We start from the raw sequence: 13,246 nt of genomic DNA on the forward strand, positions 1-13,246 counted from the left end.
GCCAATTCTGGTGTTCTAAGGCAAATGCCAATCAAGCTCCATGGTGCCGGGCAGTGAGCACAGGGCCCACTAGAGGATGTCAGGCCCTCAGGCCACCCTCATGAAGGCACTTCCTGGTTGTTTGGTCAGAGAAATTCACACCAGTGGCCTGCTTGAGGTCATTTCATGCTCATCTGGTTCCTCCTTGCACAAAGAAGCAGGTACTGATCCTGCTGAGGGGTTAAGGACCCTCTGTGGTCCTGCCCAGCTCTCCTAGATTAATTGCCTGTCCTGGAACGCTCTTGTGACAGTGTTGGGAGACACAGCAAACCTTCTGGCAATAGCATCTATTAATGCGCCACCCTGGAGGAGTTGGACTGCCTGTGCAACCTCTGTAGTAGTGACACTGACCCTAGCCAAATAAAAAAAACTGTCAGAAAAGAGAAGGATACCTGTAATACCATTCCTGTTTTGCGGGTCGTCTCATTGTTGCTCCTCTATTGCACCTGTAGTTCATTTCACTAACACCAAAGCAGCTGAAACTGATTATTATCTTTATTTTTTTGTCCTTTCGGCTTATCCCGTGAGTTCAGGGTCGCCACAGTTGATTCGGCACAGTTTTTATGGCGGATGCCCTTCCTGACACAACCCTCCCATATTTCTACCGTGCTTGGACCGGCACTGCGCAGCTGGGGAGGGCAATGGGCTGTTGGGGGTTCAGTGTCTTGCCCAGAGACGATATATAGCCATAACCGGGGATTGAACCACTGACCCTGAGGTCTGAGGACGAGTGCCTTACCAATGGAGGCTCTCAGTATATACAGTATGATAATCGACTGCTGCAGGGGGTACATTACCTCTCCAAAAGCTCCTCGTCCAATCACCTTAAGGATCTCAAAGTCTTCTTTGTGAAGGCGCATCTGTTTCACTTTGGATGTGAACGGTTTGGCTGTAGAGAAGGAGAAGGCAACAGTCAGCTTCATAAAATCAGCCAAACAAAGCATACAGGACTTTATGCAAAAATCGCAAATATTTTTAACAAAATTTTGAAAAACAACACAAGCACATATATAATATATATTTACAATTCTTCCACCTAGATTTAATAGTGCTGTTTCAGGAACTGAACTGGCAACCTTAGCATCACAACCATTAACTTCTCCAACGTCATGATTCATGAATTTTTTACATTAATCTTTTGAGAAAGACGGAGGGTTTGTGTAGAATCCAGCATGTTAATCACAGAAACACTATGACTATGCAAAAAAAACGGTTCCCAAGCAAGAATAACGAAATTACCATATAAGTTATCTTATTCTGATGTAAGATAAAAGTAAACAGCTCAAACTATTTTTAAATTTGTTTGATATTTGAGTTTTGATACTTGAGAAATATTGGACAAACACTAGTTGCATGCTCAGTCTCTCAACTAACTGCTAATTTCCTGGATTAAACCCTTTCATTCACATTTTCTGGGGGTGTTTAATAAAACTGCCATGGCCATATGACATTTATGTAAAACTCGTGCTAGTCTTTGTAACCCACAGCCCCCTTTTCCCCCCATTAGTCATAAAAGGCTGCCATGTTGTTTTAAATGAATTTCATCAAAGTGCCACTAACCACCATGACCTCTTTATAGCACATGACACCGGACATAGAGAGGCTAAATGATAAAGCTAGCTATTGTTGCATCCGCTGTTATGGTTCCTGGTAGAAAAAGGCCTGGGGGGGGGGTCTGCAAGGGTCACCAGCATTTTTCTCACAAAGCTCAACAGATTTCATCTATAGCTGACACAGAAAGCATTTCCTTCATTTGTGGAGTGCTATTCAACATTTCCTGGTTTACATGATCACAGCATCCCATGGATAACCTGTATTGCCATCAAGTTCACCAAGGTCAGTCAGTATACTAGAGTATCCGTGTTCAACTGGTTACTCAAAGAATATAACCAGTAATGTACTCATTACTTTTTCAAAATTTATATTACTTTTGCTTCGTGTCAAAAGTAACTTGTCACATTACTAATCAAATTACTTTTCTGAATAGTCTGAATCTGAAAAATATCAATAGTGAAAATTTCTTTCTCACATATGCTGCCACAATCTTTGTTACTTCTTTTTTGTTTGTTGTAGCTGCTACTGATGAATAAATTGCAATTTTAGTTTTTTAGCCATTGACGGGCTATAGCCATCCTCAACCGGTGCAGTGGGCTCATCATAGTTGGGATGTATCTCAATAAGCTTAACATTGTTGTACAGTCTTAAAAGGTGTTTAAAGAGGTTTGAAGTCTGTTTCTTCAAATCAATATTTGTAAAGTAACGTTGTAATTACTTATTTTCGGAACCGAGGAGACAGTGCTGATTTGGTGCCAAGAGATGGTGAACAGCACTTATTCTTACTGAAATTACAGCAAGGCAGAAAAGACAGCACACATCAGAAGAGATCGTCTGCACAACCACACAGAACCTACGTGAGACCTGGGCGGAATAAGTACAATCATTGTTAATCCATCTTCATCTTTTCTATGTTAGTGGAAAAAAAAACCTAGCTAGCATAAGGTCGAGTAAGCACTGACAAATACGCATCAATGTTTTACTTTTATATACACAGTAGTTTTTGGATTTTTAAAAAAAAACAATCTCAATCTACTATAAAAACACCTGATTTTGTTTTTAGCCAATGCAGCATTGCACATATGTGTGTTGGAGCTGCAGACCAGCCAAAACAACAATCTGCGCTTGTGCACAGTCCCTCACTGGCTAAATATCATGCTAAACTAATCGGGCTACCATGACATTACAAAATCTCCAGTGTTCAAGAAAGGGAGATATTCCCACTGTGAAACAGGGAAATGCCTGCTGAAGTAAAACAAACAGGCCTCTCATGGCTAACAACCTTTTGGTCTCAGTCTCCCTCGCAATCCCTCCTGACTCCACTGACAGCTGGCTGGGGCTGCTCTGACTGCAGGCCAGAGGAAAAGTAGAAACCAGTGCAGTGTGCCATTTCCTGGCACATTACTGCAGACCAACAACAACTCAGCCAACATACTGAGTAAGGCTGGCATGGGAAACATGATTAGTCATAATTCATGTCTGTGCAGACCAGTTAATGAACAATTAACCAGAAATATTGAAGTTAAATCTAGTGGTTTATCAGCACTGTTGTGTTTGGTGCCAGCTGCTGGCTAGTGATCAATAAATTCGCCACAAATCCACAGACCTGACGACAAACAAGGTTGTGACAAACAACTGGCCTGCTGTTCCTGTGGATGCTTGATTGTTGTTCATCATCCATTATCTAATTGGCTAACAGTGTGAGAGCAAAAGATAACATGCTGACCTTGAAAGACTGAAAAGTCAATGTACCATGAAAAGAGCACTCCAATCTAAGGTGGAGAAGATCTCAGTCTATAAAGCAGCGTTGTTCTCTGTACATGTAAAAGTGAACAAACCTCCAACTCCCTTTATGTTTTCTATTCAAGACAAATTTACCCCAGGCAACGGCCAAAGTGGCTCACTGACAAGCTTCCAACGATTACATTTTTCGCTAATTAAGGTCAAGGCTAGTGATAATTTCTCATCGTTTCCTCTCCTTTTTAACGCTCTCTTTGCCAGAACATCTCTACCCAGACACAGGATGTCTGCCAGACCAAATACAGGACAGAGATCCCTTTGGATATCTAAATCCCCTTTGGATTCATATTAAGTCATCTATTAGACACACAAAATTGTGCTTTGGTAGCAAACGATTAGGCAAGAGATTAAAGCTATTTAACATGGCTTGATTTACAGTGTTTAAACATAAAAGTATAAACCTCAACTTAGGTTCAGTGTGGCGAACAATTCTAAAGTTTTGTTCACTTACAAATTATTTACAAAAGGGTTTTTTTTTCGTCGATTGAAGTATAAAAAACAAGTAGGGGTGTAACAGTTTTGAAACAAGACTAAAACCGTGACACATCACATGTTTCGGGAGTGTACAGCACCTACTATCTAAAATTTCATACACTAACGCAGAAATCAAATATTGCTTATGCCTTTTTGTGCAGGCTTTATGTTAAAAGAATAAACATTGTCCACACAGAAGACATAGCATGATCTGCCCATTAGTTTTAATTCTGATGTGCTGCATTTACAGGTCTTTGATGTTTTGAACATTAGTAGCTGCACACCACCACATGACGTGTGCCTTTCATCTCTGATCCAGGAGCCCACAGGCTGTCCACGATAAGGCATATAAACAAATACAAGTATGACCTCAGAGACAGGATTGTATCGAGACACAGATCTCGAGAAGGATACAGAAACATTTCTGCAGCACTGAAGCTCCCAAAGAGCACAGTGGCCTCTATTATCCGTAAATGGAAGAAGTTTGGACCTAGCTAGACTCTTCCTAGACCGCTGTGCTCCAGCCGGCCAAACTGAGAGATCTAGAAGGGCCTTAGACAGGGACCAGGTGCCAGGAACCCAATGGTCACTCTGAAAGAGCTTGAGCATTTCACAATTGAGAGAGGAGAACCTTCCAGAAGAACAACCATCTCTACAGCACTCCACCAATCAGGCCTTTAGAGTGGCAAGATCGAAACCACTCCTCAGTAAAAGGCACATGATGGCCCACCTGACAGACTCTCAGACCATAAGAAAGAACATTCTCTAGTCTGATGAAGCAAAGACTGAACTCTTTGGCCCGAATGCCAAGAGTCATGTCTGTATACTGCTCACTGCTTCATTTTTTATTTTTAATAGATTGTCAAACAAAGATTTCAAACAAACATCCTTTACGTTGTCATTATGAGTATTGTTTGAAAATTATATTTTTAATTAATTTTGAAATAAGGCTGTAATATTAAGATAAAGTGCTGTAAATACTTTCTAGAAGCACTGTAATAATATACATTATACTACTGGCAATTAAATTTTTTTGTATATCACGATACATTGCTTGCGTGTTGATGGTGAAACCCTTATTCGGGCATCTTAGTATCCTTTAGTTCTAAATGGCACATATCTTCAGTTAATAGTTCAAGAAAACCAACATATACAGTCGCACCTACAATGACATGCTTTCCATAAGCCCTACAGCTGAAAATTCAAAGTACCCAGCGTGGGATTCATACATTTTATGAGGCTTTTGTTTTCTCAATAAATAAAAAAATTGTACCTCTTTGTAATTACCACAGGACATGTTTAAAAGTAACTTTCCTGAATTAGTGCTTTGGCACAATTTGAAGTTTTTAGGTATAACTCAAGCATGAAATAGAACAGACAGACTTTGTTTTTCTCCAAACTGACTGATGGCTGAAAAGGAGGAATAAGTTAGTGAAGAAAAGACACTTCCCACATGCTTAGTGGTTCAAATTTCACGAATTGAAGAATGAGGAAATTAAGAAAGACAGTACAATTTTGGTATGAAAACAATAAGAGAAAAACATCTGACAAATTGAGACAGAACTGGCAAAAATGTAAAAAGCACATAGCGGTACAATCAGCTTTTGGAGAATGTGAGACTGCGCAGGAATGAAAGAAAGCAAGAGATATTATAAAGAAAGAGAGCAGGCCGATTTTCAGGCCCAGTCAGCAGATGAACCACTTACAGTAAGTGTCCAACACTTACACCCGCACCTCGCTGCAACCCAATACCCAACCCCAGAATGGGATGGGGGGGGGACATCTGGAAGCCATAACAGAGATTATTTACAACCAAAATGAGGTAATGACACAAAAATGCAAGAGAGCCAGAGGAGAAGAAGAGATGGAGACAGAGGCTCTGAAATGAATAAGGAGAATGGACGAAAGGAGAGGAAGAGAGGGGTAAACTATCAAACGCCATACTTAGGCTGGAGCATTTCAAAACAGCAGAGGAATTAAAATAAATAAATAACTCTAGCAATGATAGGCCTAAATATTTCCTATGCTAGAGTACATGCTACTGTGCCAGGATCATAAATGATAAGTCATGACTCACTGATATTTTTTTTCTGAGTTAATATGATTACAATGAATCCATTTTGGGCGAAGAAATGTTCACCCCTTTATTTTTTTGTAAAGTATATTCAATAGAAGCCTGTAGTTCTCCGAGAGGTCACTTAGCCGCAGGCTTTTCCTAAATTATGCTCCCACCCAGACAGTCTGCTACATTACTTTCTGATTCAAAATGGCTAAATATGTAACATTTCAGTGTCACAGTCTCAGCAGAAACCCCAAACCACCTCAAGTAGCTCTTTTTCCTGAGACAAAGTGCAATTGGAAGAGCAAAAACATTAACACGCACAAAACTCAGTAAAAGACCAACAATGAATGTTTAATTCTTCATGTAATAGCTCTCTGATTACAAACCTTTTAAACTCGATTAAACTCATCGTGCTAATTTGTTTTTTATAAATTCTTGTCTTTGGTCTGTAAGAAATTACAAAAAGGTACTTGCTGGTTAAATACATGAATAAATGCAACCAGGTGATGAGGCAGAGGCAGAGTGATTCTAATAGCTTAGCCCTTAAAAAGGGATTTAGTTCCAGAGACACTTAAAAAACAAAACCTTTAAGTAATTCAACTGCAAGAAGCTTAAAAACATCCAGTATTTTTACCTAAATTACAGATACAAAGAAAAGCAGACCCCTTTATGCCACAGCCAGAGGTTCTCCCAACAGTTGTGTGGAGGGAGGCATAAACAACCCCAATAACAGGCTTTTCCGTGTCTCATTCACTCACTCATTCACTCACTCACTCCCTCCCTCGCTCGCTCTCTCTCTGGCACTGCCAGTGTGACTCACAGCACCCCAACCTGTATTTTACCATGTATGACCCATGTCAGCTATCAGAGAACTGGAGGTACACCATTATTTACGAGCTCTGAAAATTTCATGAGGGGGAAACACTTACATAGCACATAAGCATGCCTCAGAGCATTAGATTGCATTTAATGCGAAGCTGCACACAAGTGACACCAGCATTCCCAAATCTGTCTGCAGTAACCCTCTACCACACAAGTCAATCACAGCCAACAAAGTCCGCCTCTGTCATTTTCCATTCTCTGCCATAACCAATCACACTAGAAATTCCTTAATTTCTTTTCCCACAACTTCCCTCGTCGCTCATGAATTTTCTTATATGACCACATGCCCCTTCTTTCTGCCTCAGTTAGTCTTTCTTGTCCTGTCACACTAATAAGAGGGCAGGAATGGTCAGAGGCCTCAAACTAAACAATCTGTGCCCCTCGGCATTAAAACACACAAACAGGATGTTCCCAAAATATTAAGAAACCACAAACACCAAAGAAAGGGAGGGAGGCAGGGGTTGACAAAACAATAGATCAGATCTGGTGTGTGTTACAGCTCCAAAGACTGCTGCAGTGAGCATACACCCAGGCAAACAACATGAGAAAAACTGCCTTGGAGCGTCTGTACAGGAAGTGTCCCCACTACTTCAAAGAATCCTCCAAGACTGCACATCGACCTGTTGAACCCAAACAAGCAAACAAGTTGATTTACACAGTTCTGTGTCATGCCTCCCGATACCATCAGATAAAGAGCAAATATGAAAGGACTCGTCCAGGCCACATTACCCAGCTTGGGTAGGGTTCCTAAATGTCTGCTACTCTAGTGGAGGTACCAGGTGCTCCATTGTTCCTCTGCTGGGTACTGATAATAACAGAATGATGGGAGTGAGAAATAGGATATCAAGAAAAGGAAATATGAGTTTTGAAGTATTTTGATCATGCATTTAGTTCTTATTCTAATACACAATATTTAAAAAAAAAAAAAAAAAACTACTATTATTTGGCAAATTTGAATCCCATGTTGTCATCTGGAGAATAGTTTTTTTACTCAGGGATTTGTAGTTGTAGGAGTCAGGAGGGCTGCATTTTTGAAAAAAGTCAGTTTATGAGATGATGTTTGTTAGTAAAAGGAACTGTGTTCCTAAAAATATCCATTTACAAATAATCCAGATGCCATGAACTATTTTTAGTTCTTAAAAACAGTCCTGATTGGTACTAAAAATATTTAGTAGCAACTTCAAAAAACGTCATTATTCAGTTTAAATATTTATTTCCAACTGTGCCTCTAGTTTGAAAGGGGGCGCAGGCTCTGGAGGTGGCCACCAGAGAAGCAGACACTGACGGCTGTATGAATCTTTTGCTTTTACTGCCTGCAAGAGGCTGTGGAGTCTGAGGAACAAATGACTTTAAGGCAACCTTTGAGTGCTACCACGAGTCCAGAGTGAAAGGAAAATCACTACAGAGTGATTACAAGAGCCAGAGCTAGGAATAGCGGGCATGTGCACCAGGAATGTTCAGCAACCCAGACAATATTTTCCAACACCGAGTGAGTAAAACTCCCAAGTTGGCGCAGCGCACATACAGGAATGTAGCCATACTGTGGCACCTCGTCAAGTTCCAGCAGCACCTTGTAAATTTCTAGATCGGTCAAATTAAAGTCACCAATCACTTAAGCAAATGTAATGCTTTACTGCCAGTGGTGTTCCAGCACAAACTTGTCACAACATCATGACAGATATTACAGCACAAGTTTCCTATTGCTTTTCTGGGCTTATCCTCTCACTGACTTTTTTTCTCTGGATGTCAGCAGCTTGTGGAAAATGAGGGGGTTGTTACCAAGCTCCGCTCCTCTGTGGCTCCGCTGGTACAGCCCAGCACTAACATTGGACCATTTAAGGGTTTGATTCCCATTGGGACCACCCATACTATAAATGGATTTACCTAAATAGATGAAAGCATCCACTACGCATTTGTTAAAGGCTTCAAAACAAGGGGAGAAGATAACAATAATATGGAAATGTAGATGGTACTACCACCAGATGGTGAGGGTCTCAGGTAAAAGAGATGGTGACAGATCAAAGCTGGAGTGCTGGAGCATCAAAAGAAAAATTACAGAGGGAGGTGAAAGAAGGATAGGAAGATGACAGGGGAGGTGGTAAGAAAAGAAAGGGCGGAGCAGCAAAAAAAAAGGGTGGAGTGGAAAGAGGGATATTTTAGAAAACACTGAGATGTGTGTGACAGTAAAGCAACACTGCCTACTTATACACACATGGAAAGGTAAACTATTCACAGACAGACACGCATATCACCCCGCAACCCACCACCACATCACTAAAGGAAACAACCAGAGCTCACAGATGATCCAGGTCATTTCATATCGACATGAAGATGCGTTCAGCTGTGGCTATACATGTCACGACAGATGTAACCAAAGACCCATTGCAATCTCTGGAAACCTGCCCAGCTAGGTGTGCTCAAGAACGGGCCAACAAGAAGGGCTTGAGGCTACAGCAAACAGAGGTGACAATCACTAACACAAACACCAGGCAATGACTATAGTTTTTTTGTGAGCACTTACAAATGCAACACTTACGCTGAAATGTAGTGTTTTTTTATATTCATTTCTATAAATAGCTCCACAGAATTTGCATAGCCAACAATTTTGGTGCAAGGGATGCAAACTTTATCCTACACCTAACATAATACTATCACGCATTTAACTAGTTAAAATGTTCTTTCATTATCGTAAGTAAAAATTGGTCAAGGACTGATACAAAAACATCAAATAGTAAAGTAAATAACACAACATTAATAGTATTAGCAGCTAGTGCAATATCAAACTGCCATTAGTCAAATGCCACATAACCGCTCCCAGCTACTAAAGCCATGTGCAATTTTATTCCCATGTTATGCTGAGTACCACTGAGTCTAATATATAAATATTAGATATATGTATAATGAGATATTACTCATCAGTTTATAATTATTATCAAGGAAATTTTTGTCATTATGGGTGTAGAGGGTTTTATTGTCCCATTTCCATAACCCAAGCTCTGTCCATTTGGGCATCTCTCCTCGCAGGTGTGAAATTAAATCAAAGCTAAATACACAAATATGGTACAATGTAGGAAATGTAACTAAATTGGACTTTTCCCACACAGACGGTTGCCTCTCCTTTTACAAAATAATAATTAACTTCCCAGTGTGCAGGTTGACTGTTTTAACTGAAATCTGGAGAAAACCACAAAATTACCACTTTCTCCTCCAAAAATAAGTGTAGGGGACACAAGTGTTAAACTATAAATACACGTCCCCTTTCTACTACAGAACGGATAACAGACACTGTCTAGGCCACAACTAGTCCCCGTTGTTTCAAAAACATAAAGTAAAAAGGACTAGTTTGTCTCATAATTATCATTTCCAAAAAAAAGGTGTCAATGCTGGGACTTGTGCAAGCATCCTGAAGGAATGCATCTGGCATCGGCTGGGCGTGTTCGGGCAGGCTGTCTATTCCAAGAAGAAGCAGGGTACATATGACCGCTGCAAAAATGTATTTCTACTTCAAAGCGTTTATACTGGTTTCAAAGGTTTCATACCTGAGCCTTCTCTATGTTGGTATTAGAGAGAGATCAATCATCTTTATACCGCAAACATGATCCAATAGTTTTACAAAATTTTCTCTTTCGGACACAAGCGCTGGTAGTAAATAGGAAACTACTTAAAATCCATTTATAAAACTGACAAAGCACTACATTCAGTTAACTGGCAGACCAATTTCAGGAACCATCCAAGAATTAACCAGACAGGAAAAACTCAAGCCTTATCCATTTAGGACTTATCAATGAGCTCAAGCCCAACGATGTAAGCTACGAGAACAAACAGTGACCATGCAGTTGCAGGCAGACACCTAGATAACAGTTACGAGGCTAATGACCTCACTGATAAGCAGATTGACTCAGCGTGGGAAGGTACAACAGCACAGGCCCTTGTTTTGACGAGGACATGAGACATCTAGGTGATCACAGACACCGACACTCTCAACGGGCTGATAAACCACAGGCTGTACTTTGTCTGCTTCCGCTCTTACAGAGTAGCACGAAGCTTCCGTGTCACCACACAATTAAGCCTGCTTTACCTGTGAACTCCAGACAATGTAAGGAGAAATTAGCCTTGGATATTGTCCAGAGTTGCATTTCACACATATAACACAGTGGGAGATCACCCGAGTGAGAAACATCACAGGAGAAACACTGCTTGCTTTCATTTTGCAGTCAGCGTCCACAGGACACTTAGGCTGTGGTAAACAGTGTTTTGTTCAGACCAAACTGGAGCTGTACAGTAATAATTATAATAATAATAATAATAATAATAATAATAAATACATTTTTAAAATGTATAAATAAAACAAAAAAAGGTTTTAATACCAGACTACAGCAGTTCAGTGACAGTAATGTCATCAACCCGCCCATTTATTTGCTTCTAAATTCCCAGCAATTCAGTACAGAGCAGCGTGCTGCACGCACGAGCTCACGCATACAATACGGACATTGTGAAAGGGGGCTCACAGGATAAAGTCCAGATAATGTCGGGAGCGTATGACTCTGACAAGCCCCCTCCAGACAAAGTCAGGAGAAAGTCAGAATTCCAGTGGGTAATGTGAAAGGGGCTTTAGTCTCTTTACCTGTGATTTTAACATGTGGGTCAAGCCACCTCCACAACTTCTCAATAACTTCTAAATAACTTTTAAATGCTTCATCTAAAGTGATAAGGAAAAGCACACAACAAGGTCAACTTGGAGTTCAGTGGTTTGCCAATAGACAAGTCAATCAATGGTCAGGAGGAACCAGGAGTCAAGCAACTGACCTTATGGTTTGTGGATGACTGCTTTAGCAACTAAGACAAAGCCCCCTTCACTTATAGCATTTCCTTTTCAGAGGGGGACTTCTGAGAGGAAACAAATTTTTACAAACAAGGCATTTGAAAAAGAGATGGGAACACAACAAAGCAATCAAGTGTAAGCATCTAGCTGAGGGGGCTAAATCATCTAGAGCAGAATTATTAAAATCTGTAGTTTATACAGAAATCTAGACCAAACCCAAATTTCTTTAACCCTAAGTTTGTCATTACAAATACTCAAACACAAGTCAATTTTACTATTTGTTGATGAAGATTAATTGGTTATCAGTAATGAAAAAGGAGGAAGCAACACCGTGTGGACCTTAGTAAATGATGGAAGCGATAGTCATAATTGTCATTTTTCTCACACAACCTATTGTAGGACTAAAACTATTACATTTCTTTTTCAAAAAATATTATACTTAACATTCTTTTCTAAGAAAGAAATGGACCATGTTCAGCAGATTCCCTTTCTAAAGCTCCACCAAATTGAGTACTACAAAATATGAACAATTAATAAAGAGGAAGAGAAAAACTATACAAATAATAACAAGTATTTGTATTATTTGAACATCAAGAGGTAAAAATTATTTGAGGCTGTCAAATTATTGTCTGTATCAGAAATTCAGCACAGGAAGAAAACAGGGCAATGCAGTTCTCTATATACAGAGGTGAGGAACAGAAACCACTCAGTGGAAGACAATCGGAGTGACCACAGGATATCCCCTATCAGCTGTCTCAGGAGAGAGAAAGAGGATAAAGACAGCTGACGATAGTGGGGTGTGGGCTCACCAAACCACATGCAGTCACTGAAATACACGGAACTTCTAAAATATCCTCAACACAGGTGTTGAGCACCCAGTTTGTCAGATGTATACATAAACTACTTCTCCAAAACCCAAAAATCCCTTTGCAAAACCAAAAAAATAATTGTCTGAATGTAACAACGCAATCTATGTATTCCTTCATAATTGAAAGTATAAACAGATTTGCCAGACGCTGTACAGTCTCATAATCCTAACAGCATGGTGATACAGACCAAAGCTGAAGCACAGAGGGATGATCAGGTCAGTTGCATGTGAGACCCAGCAGCGTGAATACCCACCATTTAGGTGGAAGATGAATAAATGGTCCTGACCAACTGCTCACCCTTTTAATATCAATCAAGTCATGTATCTCCACTATAAAGACACATCCAGCAGTGAAGATATATAGAGAGGCCTAAAATAGATCAGGTCCCCGTCAAATTTGCCACCTTGCCACAAGCCAACGTGAGCACTCCATCAGTCCCAACTAATGTAAGCATCACTGAAGAACTCTAGGACAGCAAGACAAACTGACATCAGCTGATATTCTCTTTAGAAGATCTAGGCTCTTGTAGTAATATTCAGTTTTACATTTCTCTCTCTCATCTTTGGTTCATTTTACCACGTCCTTTCTTATTGAGTAATTAGTAGAATGAGCAGAAATGACACACAAACAAATCTGAATCCTAAATGTGTCTAAAGGAGTTTACCAAATCAGAAATGTTTGTTTTTTTTGTCAGTATTAATTTGGTTTTGATTTGCTTTACCCAATATTACAGTTTTGTGCCTT

The 13,246-nt window shown here is 40.0% G+C and overlaps 1 protein-coding gene across 8 annotated transcripts in view; it reads right to left on the bottom strand.

Annotated features, from left to right (window-relative positions):
• Window positions 1-13,246, bottom strand: part of cdc42bpab (CDC42 binding protein kinase alpha (DMPK-like) b) — a 75,016-nt gene that overhangs the window by 48,980 nt on the left and 12,790 nt on the right. For all 8 annotated transcript variants that reach the window (XM_067482398.1, XM_067482397.1, XM_067482395.1 and 5 more), the window contains exon 2: window positions 837-928. In XM_067482398.1, the coding sequence (XP_067338499.1) occupies window positions 837-928 (92 nt within the window). The remainder of the gene's footprint in view (window positions 1-836; window positions 929-13,246) is intronic.

Source organism: Channa argus, chromosome 17 (assembly GCF_033026475.1).
Source record: "Channa argus isolate prfri chromosome 17, Channa argus male v1.0, whole genome shotgun sequence".
NCBI lineage: Eukaryota > Metazoa > Chordata > Actinopteri > Anabantiformes > Channidae > Channa > Channa argus.